The sequence below is a fragment of the Eucalyptus grandis genome, chromosome 4 (assembly GCF_016545825.1).
Source record: "Eucalyptus grandis isolate ANBG69807.140 chromosome 4, ASM1654582v1, whole genome shotgun sequence".
Classification (NCBI taxonomy): Eukaryota; Viridiplantae; Streptophyta; class Magnoliopsida; order Myrtales; family Myrtaceae; genus Eucalyptus; species Eucalyptus grandis.
Window position 1 is genome coordinate 32,873,935 of NC_052615.1, and position 20,166 is coordinate 32,894,100.

At 42.5% G+C, this 20,166-nt stretch overlaps 2 protein-coding genes across 2 annotated transcripts; one reads left to right on the forward strand and one right to left on the reverse strand.

The window, feature by feature from the left end:
- Positions 1-13,601: 13,601 nt before the first annotated feature.
- Positions 13,602-15,833, forward strand: LOC104443179 (disease resistance RPP13-like protein 4). Its single transcript, XM_010056520.2, has one exon. It carries the CDS (start codon positions 13,602-13,604, stop codon positions 15,831-15,833), a length of 2,232 nt encoding a protein of 743 aa, XP_010054822.2.
- A 1,539-nt stretch (positions 15,834-17,372) lies between these two features.
- Positions 17,373-19,766, reverse strand: LOC104441941 (RING-H2 finger protein ATL22). The gene is made up of 2 exons (XM_010055207.3): positions 18,555-19,766; positions 17,373-17,717 (listed from the first exon to the last, which is right to left on the reverse strand). Exons 1-2 carry the CDS (start codon positions 19,183-19,185, stop codon positions 17,584-17,586), a joined length of 765 nt encoding a protein of 254 aa, XP_010053509.1. The 5' UTR covers positions 19,186-19,766; the 3' UTR covers positions 17,373-17,583.
- Between the last annotated feature and the right edge of the window lie 400 nt (positions 19,767-20,166).

The following is a 20,166-nucleotide window of genomic DNA, read 5'->3' on the forward strand; positions in this document are numbered from 1 at the left end:
CTCATAGATTTTGACATTTCGAATAGCTGGAATATGATTGGGGAAGGACTAATAGCCAGAATACAGCACATCATCCGAGCAGAACAAGCTGGCCATGTAAAATAACCTTCAATTCTTGAATTGAATCAATTTGCATCATCTTGGTTACTTGTAAACTGTGCTTGGAATCCCAGATGGCGACCTTTTGGCGCCAAAATTGGCTTATTGGGCTTTGGAAATGAACAAGAGTAATCAGGCCCAACGTATGAGGATTCATAGACAATAGGTCGAAAAGAGCAAAAAAACGTTTCAAAGTGTCAAAACTTACGAAAGCCGACACTTTTGACTTAAATGGCAGATTGGAAATCTTACATGACATTTTTTATATTAATTTTCTTGCTTACGTGGCTACCTGGAATGCTGAATTAGCAAAACACACAAAAACAATGTTGTTTTGGCATAATTTAAATTTTAATATAATATAAAAATAAAATAAAATAAAATAAAAAAATAACTTATATTAAAAAAAAAAAAAAATGGAGGAGGAGGAGAGCAGCTGGTGGCCGAGAGCCGAGCCCTCGCTACCACCGCCTCCCGTAGTCACCGGGAAGGTGGGGGAGGGCTAGCGGCCCTAAGCCTCACCGACACTCCCCACCTCCCCAAATGGAAAGAGGGGAGGTGGTGGCGGCCGGTTGCCTCCCTCCTCCTCCTTCCCCCATTTTCTTTAAAAAAAGATTAATTAATTAAAATTTTAAAATTAAATTTTATTAACTATTATATTAAAATTCGAATTATACCAAAATGACGTTATTTTGACACTTTGTTTAGCCACATCAACATACGAAACGACGTCGTTTTGCACATAGCTCACCAGAAAATTGCCACGTCAACATTTTGGTCGAAAGATCAAAGAAGGAATTGGCCCCAAATTCATCGGTAATAGCCACCAAGAGAAGGATGTTTGAGGAACAACAAAATGATTTGGCCAATCATATGGCTAATCATTTGTCTGGTGTCTTAAGTCCTCTGCTGGCCAATCTAGTCAATGAATTAACTTCGAGAATGAGATTGTTGAATCAAGCAAATGTGGCCTATGGGGGTCAAACTAGTGCTGTGCCACCACCCATACAAGTTTCAGCCTAACCTATTGTCATAGACGGGTCAAATCTCATGTCGCCAATTAGGAGTCTATAGAGGGTTGAAGGTGTAAATGACTAGACTTAAGGTAGTCAGGGTGATCGAATTGGCCCGATTAGGACAATAGTTCTGCTTGGAACAATACTAGAGACTTCCAATGGGACAAATCTAGGGAGAGTGATTGGTGATATCTTGAACTTGGGTAATAAAGTGCAGACAAGCGTTTCGCAACAACTGCTTCCAGAGATCAATTGGTTAGGGGGCAACAATGCATTACCACTTGCCGGTATGGTGAATATTAGATCAATCCCTATACCGATCTTATAATACCAGCCTTGTCGACCATAAGGAGGGCTTATAGATTCTGGTTCTTAGTCCCTTTCACAACCTATGGTGCAGTTTAATCAAGGGAATTAGGCACTGCGCTGGATCTTATGAGGGATTAATGAATGATCGAATAAGTCACTTGTTTGGTCATGCAGCATATGAGCCTAGATGGAGGTGTCCCGAGGCCTGTTTATTGCAAACCATACCCAAATTGGGTTGATAACATCCCATATTCCAGGGGTTACAAGACCCCTAAGTTTAGTATCTTCACTGGCGAAGATGATCAGTTGATAGTAGAGCATATTAGTCGATTGAGAAGAAATGGAGAATAAATTCCATACTTAGTTTTATTGCCCAATTCTTGAAGTAACGATGTTGGATCTAGCCACCATTAAGCATTTTAACAATGAGACAATGGATCGGTATGTCGCTCGATTTAAGAAAATGAGAAATCGATGCCTATTCTTTCTCCTAAAAAAGGAGGTTACCAAAATGGCTAAGAATGGTCTAAAATTTGCCTTGAAAAGCGCTAGGCTAGATAGAAATTTACAAATTTATTTTCATGAATTGCCACAACACCCAGTATGAGAACCTTTGAAAGGAGACCATATTGGGATCACAAGCAGAATGTGGTGATATATGATTTTGAAGAAGATTTTAAAGATGAAAATGCTCAGGACAATGCTGTTGAGATTGTGATTGTAACATCCCGGGCCCACTGTGTAATATTGTCCGCTTTGGGTCACCCCGGCGTTGACGAATGCCATCCGTCACGATTTTTTCCCTTACGGCTTTAAAATGCGTTACCTGAGATTAAAGGTGGCCATCCCATCCCGGCCACGGCTTTTTCCTCACGGCTTTAAAATGTGTTACATAGATTAGAGGGACTCAAGCCTTATAAGCAAGTCTAGGACTCTCTCCCTAGGCGATGTGGGACAAAAGAGGAGGCTGTCACACTCTCCACCTTTTAATAGAACAACGTTCTCGCTGTGGCCCCATGGGCGTCAGAACAACATTCTTGCTGTGGCCCCACACGCGGTCGGGAGTTGGCTTTGATACCACTTGTAATATCTCGGGCCCCACTGTGTAATATTGTTCGCTTTGGGTCACCCGCCCTAGCGCGGACGAACCACCATCCCAGCCACGGTCTTTTCCTTCACGGCTTTAAAATGCGTTACATAGGTTAGAGGGACCCAAGCCTTATAAGCTAACCAAGACCTCCCTCCCTAGGCGATGTGGGACAAGAGATGAGGCTATCACACTCTCCACCTCTTAATAGAACAACGTCCTCACTGTGGCCCCACAAGCGTCAGAACAACATTCGAGTTATGGTCCCACACGCGGTCGGGAGTCGGCTCTGATACCACTTTGTAACATCTCGGGCTCCACTGTGTAATATTGTCTGCTTTGGGTCACTCGCCCTGGCGTGGATGGACCGCCATCCCAGACACGGTCTTTTCCCTCACGGCTTTAAAACGGGTTACACAGGTTAGGGGGACCCAAGCCAATACCTCCCTCCCTAGGCAATGTGGGACAAGAGAGGACATGTTAGAGGGACCCAAGCCTTATAAACTAACTAAGACCTCCCTCTCTAGGCGATGTGGGACAAGAGATGAGGTTATCACACTTGTAACATCCCGGGCCCCACTATGTAATATTGTCCGCTTTGGGTCACCCGCCCTGGTGCGGACGGACCGCCATCCCAGCCACGGTATTTTCCCTCACGGCTTTAAAACGCATTACATAGGTTAGAGGGATCCAAGCCTTATAAGCTAACCAAGACCTCTCTCCCTAGGCGATGTGGGATAAGAGAGGAGGTTATCACACTCTCCACCTCTTAACGAGAAGAGCGTTCTGTTGTGGCCCCACGGGCGTCGGAGCGACATTTGAGCTGTGGTCCCACATGTGGTCGAGAGTCGGCTCGATACCATTTGTAACATCCCCCTGCTTTATTTGTGTAATATTGTCCGCTTTGGGTCACCCGCCCGGCGTGATGATCCGCCATCCCAACCCACGGTCTTTTCCCTCACGCTTTAAAACGCGTTACATAGGTTAGAGGGACCCAAGTCTTATAAGCTAACCAAGACCTCTCTCCCTAGGCGATGTGGGACAAGAGAGGAGGCTGTTCTGTTAAGAGATGGAGAGTGTGATAGCCTCCTCTCTTGTCCCACATCACTTAGGGAGGGAGTCCTGGACGTGCTTATAAGGCTTGGGTCCCTCTAATTTGTGTAGCGCATTTTAAAGCCGTGAGGGAAAAGATCGTGGGCTGGATGGTTCATTGCGGCAGGTGGGTGACCCAAAGTGACAATATTACACAGTGGGGCCGGGATGTTACAAGTGGTATGAGGCGACTCCCCGGCCGCGTGTGGGACCACAGCTCGAATGCTGTTTTGATGCCCGTGGGGCCACAGCGGCCGACTCTTGACCGCGTGTGGGACCACAACTCGAATGCTGTTCTGATGTTCGTGCGGCCACAGCGAGCGCCAGGGCGGGTGACCCAAAGTGGACAATATTACACAAGTAGGGCCGGGATGTTACAAGTGGTGTCGAGCCAACTCCCGACCGCGTGTGGGACCATAGCTCGAATGCTTGTTCGACGCCCGTGGGGCCACGCGAGGACGCTGTTGTTAAGAGGTGGAGAGTGTGATCTAGGTAGCACGAGACATGGCGACACGGACACGCGACACGACACGACACGACACGCGACACATCATTTCTCAAAAAGTAGAGAATTCCGACACGTTCGACACGTTAAATATTAAATAATTTTTTTTATATATACATGATTAATTATTATGTTTAAATTAATTTATTCAAATTCATAAATAAATAAATAATAAAAAAGCCTATAATAAATCTATACTAGTAACATGTATTAATAAAGTTATTCAACGTACGCAAAGGCTCTCGATCCGTTTTTCTTTTGGTAAAAGCTCTCGATCCGTTTCTCTCATCGTCTTGAAAAGAAAAGAGAACTTTTACAGATTTTGCCAAAAAAAATAAAGTTATTTAATATTTAATATTTCTTTTTAGGGTTAAATGGTCCCGTCCATTTATTTCCCCCACCCCACCCACCGCCTGCACACGTCTCTTCCCAAAGTCACGTTGCACTGCACGAGGCTTTCTTTTTTTCCCCCAAGAAGCCGTCGACACATCCTCTCTCTCCTTGCTCTTCTTCCAAAAATTGAAAACCCTAGCAATCGGCGATCGCCTTCTTTCTCCTCTCCCTCGCTCGGTCTCCACCTCTCTCACCGCTGCCTCGCCTCCGTTCCCCCCTTTGCCGTCATAGCCTCGCATCCAGCCCTCCATCGCAGCCTTTCCGTTTTCCATCTCGGCGTTGCAGTCGGCGGTCGGAGCCCTTGCAGTCGGCGGTCGGAGCCCTCCCTTGTCGTCGCTTGCGGCGTCGCCTCAGCTCCCTCACCCTTGCCTTCACCCTCCATCACTTTCTTCCCTTCGCACCTGTGGATCCGCCCACAAACCTCCGGACACGCTCCGACGCGCGTGTCGGAAAGAGTTGACCACGTGTCGGAAACTCCGACACGTGTTGACCGCGTGTCCGAGCGTGTCCGACACGTGTCGGGGTGTCTGACACGACACGGAGGCCCTTTGAACGTGTCCGTGTTACCTAGAGTGTGATAGCCTCCTCTCTTGTCCTACATCGCCTAGGGAGGGAGGTCTTGGTTAGCTTATAAGACTTGGGTCCCTCTAACCTGTGTAACGCGTTTTAAAGTTGTGAGGGAAAAGACTGTGGCTGGGATGGCGGTTCGTCCGCGCCAGGGTGAGTGACCCAAAGCGGACAACATTACACAGTGGGGCCCGGGATGTTACAACGATAGTAAAGATGATTCTTGATAAACCATATGTATGCAAGGCCTTAAAGCTTGCTAGAGTGAAGGAGTCGGTTATGCTTAGGGTTAAGGACACATAGATGCGTTCGTTTAATGTCGTCAATTTAGATGAAATTTTTGATCTCTTGGTACACGATGGGATTCTAAGATTAATGCAGGGTCAAACCATCCCAAGTAAAGAAGAAATAGACAATAAGAGATATTGCAAATGACATTACTCTCCAGATGACTGAGAAGGGATGAATAACTTCTTAGGGAATCTCGTGATGCCAGGTTGGGTGCGAGGGGTATAGGGTGGAGCGTCATCTTCCCCTAGGAAATTCTTGCAGCTAAACTCTTGTAGACTCCACAACTTGATAGTTTCTTTATTATTTTTACTTTGTTAGCGGCGAAACCCAAGCTCGAACTACCAGCTTACTTGCTGAGTTTTTATTTAAAAACTCATACTTGTCTATTGTAAATTTTTCTCTTCAGGTTAGAAGATGTCATCCGTTCTGCCTGCTGCCACCACGACTATCCTGTATGGTGTCCCATCTGATTTCGTATGGCGACAGGAGGAGATCCATGATCAACACTTTCCAGGCGTGACCTTCGTCAAGTGTACCTCCTGCTTGATGGTGGACACAAGGGCACCTGCAGGGCCAGCATACTTAGACTTTGTAGCCCTTTATGCACGCGTGGATGGTTAGCTGATGGAGCCTCTGTCGCTGTACGACGATGGTTCGGGCCATGGTGGTAGCCTAATGGTGTAGGCGGTGATCAATGATCGTCCGACATTTGGGAAAGTTTTTGTTTTTTTTTGTTCTTGGCAGTGTGTATATGATCCTATGAGGTAGGATATCTAGTGTCAGTATCCCCTGGTGTTTTTTGCATAAATCCCCCTCCTTAGTCCCATCTCCCGATATGTACAAAGATAAGGCTTTTGGTAAATAGAGTCAAGGGTGGTTCAGTTTCTTAAATCCTAGCCTTTTTTTTTTTTTTTATATTTCAAATTCTATCCAGTATAGCTCTCCTAATTTAAGAAACAAGTCAAGTAAGTAGATTGAGATTTAGGTTGCCACAGTTAAGTGTTTAGGAAATAGTGTTTATGAGGATGGTTTCGATGGGTAAATATAAGAGCATGATAGAATGGGTTGTATGGGGATGGATATTGAAGGATGAATTGCAAAATAAAAGATAGATTACGATCCCACTAAGGTGTAAAGGATGCACAACCAACCTAAGATGAAGATTTGGATAGACGAAGTTCACCACCAAGGCTTAAAAGACAAATCATTGTCAAAGATAAAGGACTTCCGAATAGGAGAAGCTTACGACCATGACCTAAAGGAAAATCCCAACCAATGATAAAGTACTTATTGGCTCATCATCTAGGAGTAATCCCCAGGAGTTATCCACTTCCCAAAGATATTTACTCAGGCAAAGGAAATCTAAAGTATTTCATTCATTAAAATCTAGTTTGGTTACAATTAAGAGGATTCCTCCATCTATAAGATGAATACAACTTAGGAAATAGAAAGGTAATAAATAGGCATGGGAACTAGCCTACAATTAAAGACCTGAGAACTTAGAAATTTAACTCTTGAAACTTACATAATAATAAAGACTCTTAGGAAAATAGAGATGCATTTAATGACTTGGGAACTTGCATTCTTGATTTTTCAACCTTATAAAATTCGTGCTCCCACCTTGACCAGAAGATATACCCTAAAACTTCATCAAATAACCAAGGAAGTTATTCAGAATGGCATCTCATTGTAATCTTGTTGATAAACTTCGAGATCGGCAATTGATAAAGCGTACCAAGAAATTAATGACTAATATATCATACCGAGAATTCGATAATTCATTGATCGTTGAGAATTTGATAACTCATTGATCGTTGGTATCGATTCTTCGGTCAGAATGGTTTGGTACCGCTTTAGTTGGAAATTTTAGTCTTGACCCATTAAAGTATGTTATGCCCAAATTCTATCTTGGCTTGAATGATCAATGATGATGCTGAGTGGGCTGATGGAGCTGAGTCAATTGCTTCAGCATCAAGCATTAAAGACCAGGGCATGATAAAGGCCAAAGTCACTAAGATAAAAAGAGGGGTAGTACCTAGATCTAAAGCCTTTTTTGGTGCCTGATGAGGTGGGGGAGAAGATAACTTGGACGAAGGTTTAACGACATCGGAAAAAGGTTTCTGGAGGTAACCTTACGGAGAATGGTATTAAAGTCATCAGCTTAAAAGGATTCTCGGTAGTTCCTCCACCAAGTGGTAAAGCTTTTGAGAATACTCGGAGCAAGACTAAATGGCTTGATTGTATAACCGCAAAGTATCTTGTGGGTGACCACACGATTGCAAACAAAAGGGTCAGATGCCTTGGTTACCACGAAGTGATGCTTCTCATCGAAAGGGAAGTCCATATAGTAGGGGGCAACGATCAGAATGCCTTGAGACAACATGAGTTGCCGATCTTCACACCCAACTTTGACTTCCCCTTAAGAGATAACCTCAATGTTTGATCAAATGCAATCAAGACATAATGCCATAATTTTGGGTATCCTTCGATCAGATGAAAAAGAAAATGAAGATAAACTCCGAACCAGAGAGTGGGCAAAAATCGTCGGTGTTCAAGGAAACATAGTAGAACTAGTGAAGGAAATGCTAGAAGGACAAAGACCCCTTAGGGATAGAACGGAGACGGAAGCTTAACAACTGTGCTGCTTTGCTCTCAGGATAAAACGTCTCGGCTTTGTATCCTATCGGGAGAGGATTCTTGGAGTCAGAATATAAGGATGGGAAATATAATTTGACCCACGCTTGAAGAATCCAAAAGGGGTCATAGAAGACTCCAGCAGTGGATTCACCCATAGCAATGAAGGCGACACTTAGATCCCAATAGAAAGCAGCTAGGGCAAGATGACCCATAGTTATATGCTTGCCTTGTGAGGGATAAAAAGACAAACCTCTTAGCTCTTGAGCCATTTGAAGAGAAGGATGGAAAAGACAAACTTGGACAACTAGTAAAGGAGGAAAGCCACGTGCTCGTCATCTTTGACGTCATCCGTCCGACGGGTGTAAGAAGTTTGAAAATGGGTATAAGGAAGATCAGCGCCTTGCGGAAAAAAAAGGGGGCACGTCGTAGGATCGATGTCATTAAGGTCATCACCATATGGACTTTGGCCAGTAAGAGCATGCACATCCAGAAGAGTTACTCACATAGAGCTAGAACTAAGGAAAAAACAGTTGATCGAAGGTGACTAGAAACTTACGAGGCTCCCTAAAAGTTTGTCGTTAAGCTTCTAGTCAAAGGTATAAAACTCTAGGACTCTGTCGATTCGAGCTTTGCGCCATATCCTGTGTTTGCCATATTTGAGTCTAATATACCATTCAAAGAAGAGTCGATTGAGAGGGTAGAAAGCCCTAAGCTTTTGAGAAGCGGGACTCCATACGTACTCAATATGATGATCCCTTTGGAATGGAAGGGGTTCTTCTACGTGTCGAGGGAAACATTCATAAAGGAGAAGAGGTCCTGGTGTTTAGAGACATGGCCCAAGAACTATTTCGTTGCTTGCCTCTTCTAGGGAGCTCTAAGGTGACAGGTAGCATTGTCTGCACACTCTCGTGACTAGAGTTGTTCAAGATGGGCAAAGAAAGTATTGGGATCGTATGATCGAGACATGATAGGACCAAGGAGGGGCCAAGAGAGGGTGAAGGCGACAAAAAAGAAGAATAAAAATTGAATTTGGAGAGCAAGCTTCAATGACGTTGAAAGCGACAAGGCCAAAAGTCAGGACCCGTGTGTTTATGAAGAAAGAGATGTCACGAGCAATTCGAAAAGGATGTGGGTTCAGAGCCCTAAAGGCACCAAATTGCAAACAGAAGATTAGAAGTCGAAACAACGTTTCACAAAATTAAGATGATAAGGTTAGCAGGTACAATTATTAAGACAATTTAAAAGAATTAAACTATTTTTAACTCTTTCCAGGATGGAGACCTAACTGTTATTCTACTTTTGGCTGGCAATACTTCTTCATGCATCTAGTTGGTTTTCTATTGCATAGGAGAAAGGTGAAGGGGACATAAGATGTTTAACGTGTTAGACAAATTGAGCGGTTTTAATCATGTATTGCATAATAGAATTCAACCATCAATTAGAATTGCATGTGGAAGAACATGACGTAAAATAAATCTGGCCTCTAGCCATTGTTTAAAGTTTGTGTGCTGTAGAGATTCGACAGCAATTTGATAGCAATTATGGGTGTACTCTACTAATTCACTTTCCTCACGTATTGACCGTGTATTTTCTGTCTTACTCTTACGAAAATAGTCGATCGTCTTTTCTAAATTGCCTTCCATTAAGGCGGTTTCCAATGGGCGGTTGTCATCGAAAATGTATGAACGTCAAAAAGCATATGGTGGAATAACTATTGCTCAAGAGAGAAAATGTGGGTCAATGTCAAAGGATAAGTTTTTATTTGAAAAATCATATTCCTAAAAAAAGTGGGATCAAATTATACATTGATTTTGATATATTTGACAAAAGTTAATGTCCTTTTATATGATCAATGTCAATATCAACATAAATAGTAAATAAGCACGACTGTCGCTGGGACGAGTTCACTGAGTTCAGCTGTGATTTCATGAATTAGGTAGCATCATCTACTCTTCCAATTTATCAGAGACAACATTGTACCTCGCTCTTATCATTGATGACGAGGCCTCCAACACCAACTTAACGAGAAGCGTTGCCAGGAAGCATGCATGGCCCTTCCGGTAACCAGTACATCAACATCACGTAATTTTTTTCTGTGGGGTGGTATCTGAATCCTTCCTTCAATCATCCGCAAGAGGAGTAAAAATGGGTTGTCAGTGGCGATATCACTACTTTTGAACTATATAATCTATCAGGGCTAACACATATGTAAGAATCTGCAGGGGCCGTTCACAGAGTAGCTTCGTGTGAATTTTTTTCGGTTTTGTGGTTGAAATTGTGTAACTTACGTATGATAAAGGAATAGCGAAGTACCTTCCCAGCAATTGGAACTAGTTCGGACAATTGCAGAGGCAACTTGAGCCAGATTCCTTGCTTTCCCTGCAGTTATATGATACAGAGTTTAAGCCCTTGCTATCAAGATAATTGTGAGCAGTCATTGTGACATTCAATATGAGAATACCTGTATATTACATTAATATGACTATTGTCGGTCTAAATGTTGATCTCTCCTAGAAGAATTCCACCATCAACTGTCCACGGGTTCCGACAAATTAGCCAAACATTGTAAACAGGATATTACATTGCTTTTTTCTTTTTATTTAGGATCAATTTGCCGGGAAAGCTAATTACTGCCACCGATGGAAGCTCGAGAGGATGTTTCCGAATGAAAAGAATTGTAAGCGGGGATACTTCAACGCGGGATTATAAGGCATTGAACACTCTTGGATTTAAAACCAAAATCAAAGCATAGCTTGAAAGGCACTGCATAAGAAGACACATCACCTTCATTTTCCAACGCGAAAGAGAGGAACGAAGCATCAAAGAGAAGGTATTTTGATCGGTTGGGTAGATAGTCCCTTACCACCACATATCAATGGCACAAGGCTTTAGAGGTGGTTTTCGTGAAATTACGTTATCGTGTAATACTTGATGCTTTCCTAGTCCACATCACAATTGGCTTCACAAATCAAAACATAACTTTTCACAAATTAGTTCACTCCACAAAATCAATTGAGAATCCTTATCATAGATCCGTTTCACATACTAAATTAAATCACCTTTTTATAAACTATACTCAAGAAAACGCGATTCTTTCTCGAAAAGATTTTGCAAACCCAAACTATATCATATTTTCTAACTCCGTTCATTAGGCAATATATATTTATCACACCATTATAGAATTTATTTCATAAATGAATAACATTTCGAAACATCTCTCTCATTAAATGTTTCCCAAATCATCAAAGAACCCATTCCATATATTAATTCCCATCATAATACACACTTTTAAACTTTCACGACACCATCTATAATTTGTTTCTTAAACTGTTTTCAAATGAATAAAAAGTAGTAAATGCTCGATTCATGACTTTTTTTAATATAATTCATACTTTTCATTTTCAAAATATAAGTTTGCAAATTCAAAAGGGAGATAGCACCACTTATCTAGGAACGCCTACGATTAAACAACAAGACTTGCTCGAATCAACGATTTCGCAATCCTATAATATAAGCGAGAAATAACATCAAAACCAAGTAAAACGATATCTCAACTACGGTTCGGCTAAACTAAGCTTAAATGCTAATAAAATAACTCTCATGCGTCAATAAATTACTTACTCAAAGCGATTATTCGAATCTATACGCAATGCGGAACTCGTACACGAAATCCTAAAACGTCGCTCCCACAAAAATGTTGTTTCAAATCAATGACCGTCAAGTCCCACGACTCTACTATGCCCAAGAAATTCCATAGCTAGATAACTCAAAAATCGAATTTTGAGGCTCATTTTTTCAAGATTTTTGAATATATGACCTAACTCCAAAAACTATTCTAATTAGATGAATGAGGGGTGCAAGTATTTATTGAGCGTTGGGTTACGAAGTTGAATCGGCTTGGCGAGACGAGACATTTGTGGCAAATAGGCCTTCTTCGTTCGTCATTCTTTCGTCCCTCTCTTTCTGTCTCTTTTCCTTCCCCTGCTCTTTGCGTGAGCCCTCGGTTAAAAAGAGAGGAGCCAAACCTTCCTTCCCTCTTTTTTCCTCTTCTGTGAATTTCAACACTTCTTTTATTTTTTATTTTTATTTTTTTTACTATTTTACATTTCTCTCTTTTGACTTGGTCAAAACCCACGGATGTTTTATGGACGCGGAGGCGATTACTGCCATTTCAGCCATTCAGTATCGTAATTCAGAGTTGCAGATATTCTCAAGCAGTAATTGTGTGGTCCTAACGAGGCTTAAGGGAATAGATATGTCCTGAGCAAAAGTGGAAAGAAAGATTGACCCCACGCCTTAGCTGTCCCAGCAATTTTGAAAATATTTCAAATAAGAACTCGAAGTATTCTCATTTTTTAAAATAAAAATTTGAAATAGATTTTATTACAAATAAAGGTATAAAGTGACTATATCAATATAAAAAAAGAGCCTGAAGTGATTATAGTTATTTCAAATAAGGGCTTAGCCTTGTCGGCTTGTTGATCAGTAAAAAATTCTAGCCGATCAATGGTGTTTTTGTCCAAACATAATTTAAATTTAAATTTAATTATATTAAAACTTAAAAAATAAAAATAAAAATGAAAAGAAAGGAAACACACAAGCCAGTGGGGCAATGGTGACGACTGGCGGGGTTGCTGGCGCTTGAGTGAGGGCTGACAACCCCTGTTGACCAAAGGTGATGGTTCTCGCTAGGGACGGGAGAGGGCAGCGACCCTTGCCTATTGCCCTTAGACCTGGGCGGCAAGGAATGGGGGTCTTGGGCGACGACTGATGACTCGACTGGGCAAGGGTCACCAACCCTCGTCTAGATCAAGAAGAGGGTTGTCTCCCTCTTCTAATCCTGGTAAAGGCCAGCAAGCCCTCGTCTCTAGTTGATGGAGGTTGCTGGCACCTTGTTGGTCGTTGTCATCGCCCTACAAGCAATGGGCTATGATTTCCTTTTTTTTTTTTTAATTATTATTATTTAGTTTTTTATACAAAAAATAGAAAGAACGAAGAAAAAAAGGAAAAAATTAAAAGATGAAATTACCTTTCACAACTGATAAGTTTAGATCCTTATTTGAAACTGATATGATTATTTTAGACCTTTATTTGAAACAATATTTGAAATAACATTAACTTCATGTCTTTATTTGAAAAAAAAATGAGAATATTTTATGTCTTTATTTGGAATTTTACAGAAGTGGAGGTGATTACCGTCATTCAGCCATTCATAGTCGCAATTTATAGTTGCAGATATTCCAAGCAGTAATCATCTGGTCCTAACGAGGCTTAAGGGAATAGACATGTCCTGAGCAAAAGTGGAAAGAAAGGTTGACCCCACGCCTTAGCTGCGACTACGTCGTTGCCCGACGACTTTTGATTCGAGAAGAGTCACTGACTCGCTGTGCCGCGATGCTCTTCGCACTCGATTTTCACGAGGGATGAGTTGGAGTAGGAGACTCCGCGCGCGCGCGTGAGAGAGAGAGAGAGAGAGAACTGCTCCCGTCGTCTGCTTCACTCCATGGCAGAAGCTTGACGAAAAGTCAAGTCATGTTCTGTTCTCTCCATCTGCTTTCATTTTGGGTTCTCTCTGTCGGCCAGTCCTCGTCGCTCCTCAACAGCCATGTCGTCAGCTTCACACACGGATCTCTCCCTCCTAGTGGTCTCCGACCCAATCCCGACTGTTGAGGCCATCGACAGCATCATCCCTTCTCTGCTTTCCCACTTCTCTGAAGTGAAGCAGCGACTTCCGCCCCGGAACAACGACAGGGCCCAAGTCCACCGGAAAGCCGGCGGCCTTCATGACGACATCAGCAGAACGACGAGTTTGCCCGTCGAGAGCCGCAGAGACGGAAGCAGCAGCAACGGCAGAGGGGGCAACTCCAGCAAGAATGAGAAGAATTTGAGGAAAACCATCAGCGACGGCGAGGAAGCTGCCAGCGATTCTCTTCACGATGATCAGCTGTTTTATCAGATTGAGAGGCTTATCAGAGACCTCAGTTATGTCAAGGACGCGTTGGACAAGAATAGGAAGATGGAGGACAGTGTCGGCAAGCTGATCAAGACCCTCTTCGAGCGAAGCAAGAACGCGGCCTTCCTAGGTTCAGCGCAAGCACCTACCCATGCCAATTCGGGGAAGATCCAAGGTCAGCTCTCTGATCTCGCTGAAATAGTTACAAAGTTGAAGCTTCATATCCCCCCTTCCCACAAGCTATTGTCCTCGACCTCCGATGCTTCCAGGGGGAAGCAAGTGGCGGATGAGTTTGGCGACAATAAAGAAATGCCTGACTTAGCGGTAGAGCGGAAGTTCCTCGGTAGTTCGGTTTATGAGGACTTACGTGCCACCTTTGAGCGGCTCGATGCCCGATCAAAGTTGTGTCTGCTGTGTTTTGCTGTGTTTCCTGAGCATGCTAAGATCAAGAAGAGGGTCATGTATCGCTGGTGGGTTGGGGAGGGGTTAATTGACTCTTCAAATAGTGAAGACAAGCCAGTTGGTGATATTCTGAAGGAGTTGGTGGATATGGGTTTTATTCAACCGGTGGTCAAGAAACGCAGGATGGTGACTACGAGTAAAAGCTATACGATGTTACCGCTTATACGGTCTGTGGTGGTGATTCTGGCCAAGGAAGCGGAGTTTTTCGACTTTGATTCGAGGGGTTACCCCACACCGAAATTCTCAAAGTGTCTTAGGTCTTGTTTGGTGGGATCAAAAGAGGCTTCCTTGCAGACGGCGATACGAGGGCCTAATTTGGAACAGCTGCGTACTTTATTCAATGTCAACGAGCCTTACCTGGATTTCAAGGTGGAATGGTTCTCAGGTATGAAAAATATAAGTTCTCTCTCACTGGGAAGCTGGCGGGGGTCAAAGAAAGATCATATCGAGGTTGAGAACACAGAATTCCTCCGGGGCATGAAGAGTATGAAACATCTGAAGTTATTAAGCCTTCAGGGTATATCTAGAATCACCGAGCTACCCGACTCAATTGGGAAGCTTTATAATCTGCGGATTTTGGATCTTAGAGCTTGTCACAACCTGGAGTCACTTCCGGATGAAATACGTTCCCTTAAGGAGCTCATAGTCCTAGATGTCTCTGACTGCTACTTGCTTGAATATATGCCAAAAGGGCTCAGTTTGCTTGTAAAGCTTGAAGTGCTTCTGGGGTTTGTGGTTAGTGATCTCAAAAGTGGAAGCTATTGTACTGTCAATGACTTGGCCAAGCTCAAGAAACTCAGGAAATTGGGCTTTCGCACAAGCAGTAAGTCTTTCCCAACAGAGAAGGAGTTGAGGACTCTTCAAGAATTTAATGTGCTTCGCAAATTGACAATTGAATGGAGTGAGAATTCTACCTCAGAAAAGGATAAAGGTACAGAGTCAGCCGGTGATGATCCAATCAAAAGCAAATGCATCGAGGGATTACTTCCATTCAAGAAAGGCGCTACCCGGAAACCAACAACTGACGAGCTGAAACTTTTCAAAAATTTGGAGAAACTAGACCTGCTTTGTTACCCTTCGACCAAGCCACCCAAATGGCTAACGCCTGACAAGCTTGAGAAGCTCGAGTCTCTTTATGTCAGAGGAGGCTCTCTCCATTATTTGTGCCAGGTTCAAGAAGATAAGGAGGGGAAAGGCCAGGTTCAAGAAGTTAAGGAGTGGAAAGTCAAGACTATGCGTTTGAAGTATTTGAAGGAGTTGAAAATGGATTGGAGGGAAATGCGGCAATCATTCCCATATTTAGTCTGCTTGCAGATGGTTGATTGCCCAAGGCTGACCTTGTTCCCATGCGACAAAAATGGACTGTGGCTGAAAGAGCAGTTTTCTGAAAGCATTTACAAGAGATTTACAACGCAAGCATGAATACTAGCAGTGGCACGGTCTTGGCAAGCACAGAGTACGACTAACAGCTCTTTCTTTGAAAGGTCTTTTCTTTTGGGAAATTTTCAGAAGGATCGATTGCATTCCTTCTGATTTCAGGTTCCTGGTAAAGTTAATTTCACTGTACACATTCTACATGTCTGCGTGCGTGTGAGAAGGTAGATATGATAAACTTGCTGCTCCTTGTGGAGAAAGCTAAGATGGTGATATTGTCATTGGAAGGAGGGAAAGTGCAGAAAGCTCCAAGCGTGTCACCCCATGGCACAGAGTGAAAGAACATCCTAGAAGATGTAACCCTTCTTTCTGGGTTACGATCACCGTTCATGAACTTTCCATTTTCATCTTGTTGCATAGTGGAAGGTGTTTGTATGTACTATTCATCTCCATGAGATGACAAGCACACTTAGATGTTTTGCTGACTTCTGCTCTCCTGAATAATAGTAGGTCTTAAATTTTTCTATTTGTTCCTATCTTTTTCTGTCCATACAGATTTCTGTATGCCCTGCCCCTAACCAACCTTCGATAAGTTCTAACTTGCGACGCCAAAAAGTTCGAGTACACTAACTGGATTCCATCCACTGTTGTTCCAGTGAAGACCTTGCAATTTTCCCCCCTCATAGATTATGACATTTCGAATAGTTGGAATATGATTGGAGAAAGACGTAATTGCGAGAATACAGTTCAGCATCCGAGCCGAACAAGCTGGCCATGTAGAATAACCTTCCAGAATCAAATCAATTTGCATCGTCCTGGTTACCCGTAAACTGTGCTTGAAGTCCCAGATGGAGACCTAAGCGTTACTCCACTTTTGGCTGGCAATCAATACTTCCTCATGCATCTGGTTGGTTTTCTCTTGCAAACGCAAAAGCTAAAGGGGACATAAAAAGATGTTTAATGTGTCAAACAAATTGAGCGATTCTAATCATGCATTGAAGAACATAATTCAAGCATCAATTAGAATTACATGCAGAAAAATAGGACGCAAAATAAATCCGACCTCCAGCCATTGTTCAAGTTTGTGTATAGTGGAGATTCGATGGCAATCATGGGCATGCTCTACTAACCCAATCTCCTCGTGTACTGATAGTGTGTATTCTGTCATGCCCTTATGAAAATGATCGATCATCTTTTTTTAAATTACCTTCCATTAAGGAGGTTTCCAATGGGCTGTTGTTATCAAAGATGTATGAACGTTGAAAATCGTATACTGAAATAGCTGTCGCTCAACAAAGAAAATGTGAGTCATTATCAAAGGATGAATTTTTGTTTTAAAAATATGTCCCTAAAAGGTGTGATAGTTGACATATATGGTCTGAGTTTGATGTATTTAACAAGGATGTTCCTGACAGTGATGAGTTTCGCCAATCAAGAAAGAGAGAGAAGGATGTGTCGTAGTGTGGTCTACTCTGATGGAAAGCAGAGTTGACTCTAATCCAATCAACTGGGCCTTCTGACAGAGAATGCCCTCTCTGATGATTGCATGGTGCATAAGCAGTAAGAGTCCAAGATTGGCAAGAATACTTCATGCAGATTCTAGAATATCATATAACAATTTAAGTTACACGTTTGTTCTCCTATTGGGTTGAAATGATCCGAGACTAAAATAAAAAGAACAGCTAGATTCTGAATCTCTGGCTGATGGTTTTGAGGATGGCTCTTCATCATAAATTTAATTTTACATACTTCAAGTCTTGAATACCAGCAATCCAGTGTTGCTTCAGATTTTTGGGCTTTAGGAATCTGCTAATAATTTGTGGGCTTCAAGCTTCTGCTCCCTTTTCAGCTTCTGCAGCTCTCTAGACCGATAAATTGTGATACTTACCAGGGCAACAAGTGCGACGATAACGATTCCAATGCTTAGAACCGCTGCTTTGGTAAACAAAAAAAAAGATTAGAACTGCAGAAAATACAACCGATTCAATTCGGTGATTATATCACTTAGATCTCTGAGCAGTTGAAAAAAAAATCACCTGTACAGGAACATATGAGCTAAAAATATGCCGAAAGCATTACTGAAAGTGCATGCTTCTTACTAAAAAGAGAGTAAACCATAGACTTGATCATAGACCAAATGATGCATCCGGGCTGTGTAACCAGGCACGCACATAACTTTTGATCTGTCGTGTCCAGTTGGCTGAGGTTGTGTCTAATATAAAATGCAGGCAGGGCGAGGCGATATGATCACCCTTCTATCCAATCTTCTATCTCGCTCAACTATTTTCAGAAAAATACTATTCATTATTTTCGAAATTTTTCGTTTGATTGTTTAAGATGGTTGGGCGTTTAGGCCTGATTGAAGCCCTGCCACCCAATCTGACCATTTGGCCTTCAGTGTTTTTAAGGCGAGCCTCTTCCGAGCACGTTTTGATCACACCTGCCTACGATCTCCTCTGCTTCAACAGTCATAAGGCAATAATCATGTTGAGCCCAGACAACGATCTGCCTAAGCTCTCCTTAAAATATTGATACTAAGATTGTCAGTCGAGCGTAATCAAGGTTTGCTGTACTATTCAGCTCAACCTGCTAAAAACTCGAAATATTCTGGATTCACTTGATTCTCGCTAATGTGCTTACACTTTTAAGCTCAAGTCATGCATGTAATAGATATCGTAGTGGCCACCATGAAAAAATGAAAAAATAATTATGCAGAAGCTATCATCATTAATTTAAATTTGCAAAGTAGGCAGGGCGATGAAAAGTTACCTTCGCCATGTCCTCTATCAATAGATAAGATATGGTGATGACCTTTCGAGGTGAACCTTTCACGACCAGGCAGGTCCCATGTCAACCCGAGACCAAAGGTGTTATCAGATATATAAGGACTATAAGAGAATGGGATTGCGACTGTTTTAATCTTTTTGCAAGAGCCCGGCACGGGAAGAGAAGATTCAACGGTATAAACATGAAAGCTTCGGCCACTCAAGCATGGAATCTCTGTGAAAGAATTCGAAAGAGGTGCCGAGCAGTTGAGGTAAGTGTAGTTTTTGACAGAATAATAGTAATGGAAAGGTGTGAGGGAGAGGTTGAGATTGAGAAAGACTTCATGGACACAACTTTTGGGGTCGATGAGATCGAGCTTCCTAGTGTTGTAGAGAATGGATTTCACCACCAAGTCGCCGTAGGACGGGAAGCGAATCGTGGTGGCGTTTTCTCTACAAATCAGCTCAAACCCAGAAGCGTTGCAGCTGTGGGGTTGCCGAAACTTCACCCAGAAAGGAGATTGAATTTCAGGACCTCCACGGCTGCACTGTATAGTTCTGGAATTAGACCTATAAGCGTCGGTAGCTATAAAGATGGAAGACAAGAAGATCGTAACCAAGAAAATGGACTCCATCGGCGAGATTGCTGGTAGAGAACGAGTGAATATTGAAGGAGCCAATTAAGATGGAAACGTAGGAACCAATTTTCTTCTGGGCAACTTTGGCGAGAAATTTCCCACTTGAAATAACGAAGCCAATGCCGTGGAAGTGTTACCAAGCGCAGGTCAACTGCAAGAACGGGGACCCCTTCGTGGTCTTTAATTTGAGTCCCCACTCGACACAAAGAAGCCATTAATAATACAAAAAGCAGAGTCAAAGTCATGAAGAGTGTCTGCTGGGTTGGAACTTTCAGGTTGAAAAGTCAGGAAACTTGTAGCAGAACCCCGTCCCAGCATTATAATATATTTGCAGATCAATGAGGGAATATTAACTGGCACAGCATCCAGGTAGCTTCTTTTCTGTCGATTCTTGATTAGAATTTATTAGCTTTCCTCCGCCTGAAACTTCCTGTCATATTAATCCGAGCCCGTAGTTTTACCATGTCGCACCACGAGATTATAGATTGGACTTCATTTGCCGTCCACAAATAAACAATTCCAGGACATCACTATTAGGAATATCAACTGACACGGTCTTCGCGTCTTCTCCGAATTGTTTACTTCTGCTTTCTACAATTTCATTGCTTTGATCACCTACCGCTTCTTGTCGTCTAGTCAGCGGAACGTTTCAGGGGTCTCGCCTCCCCAGCTACTGAAGTTTCTTGGGTCTTTCCTTATTAACTTTCCGTGAAGTCTTTATTGATTTGAATGTTCAACCCTAGAGAGACGGCCTCCACACGTCTGACTTTCAGAATATTCTTTTCAGTTTCAGGAAAATGACACCTCTTAGGGCACTTTTACTTTGGTGCTACGATTCCTTAGAGTCATTGCTAAGTACCTTAACTTTTGGAAAACCTTCATTTGAGCTAAATTAGTGATTTCCCTTGCCTGAAATCCCATGTGCACGCTAATATAATATTTGTTCATTCGATGTGGCTTGTGCGGAGAGATGATGAC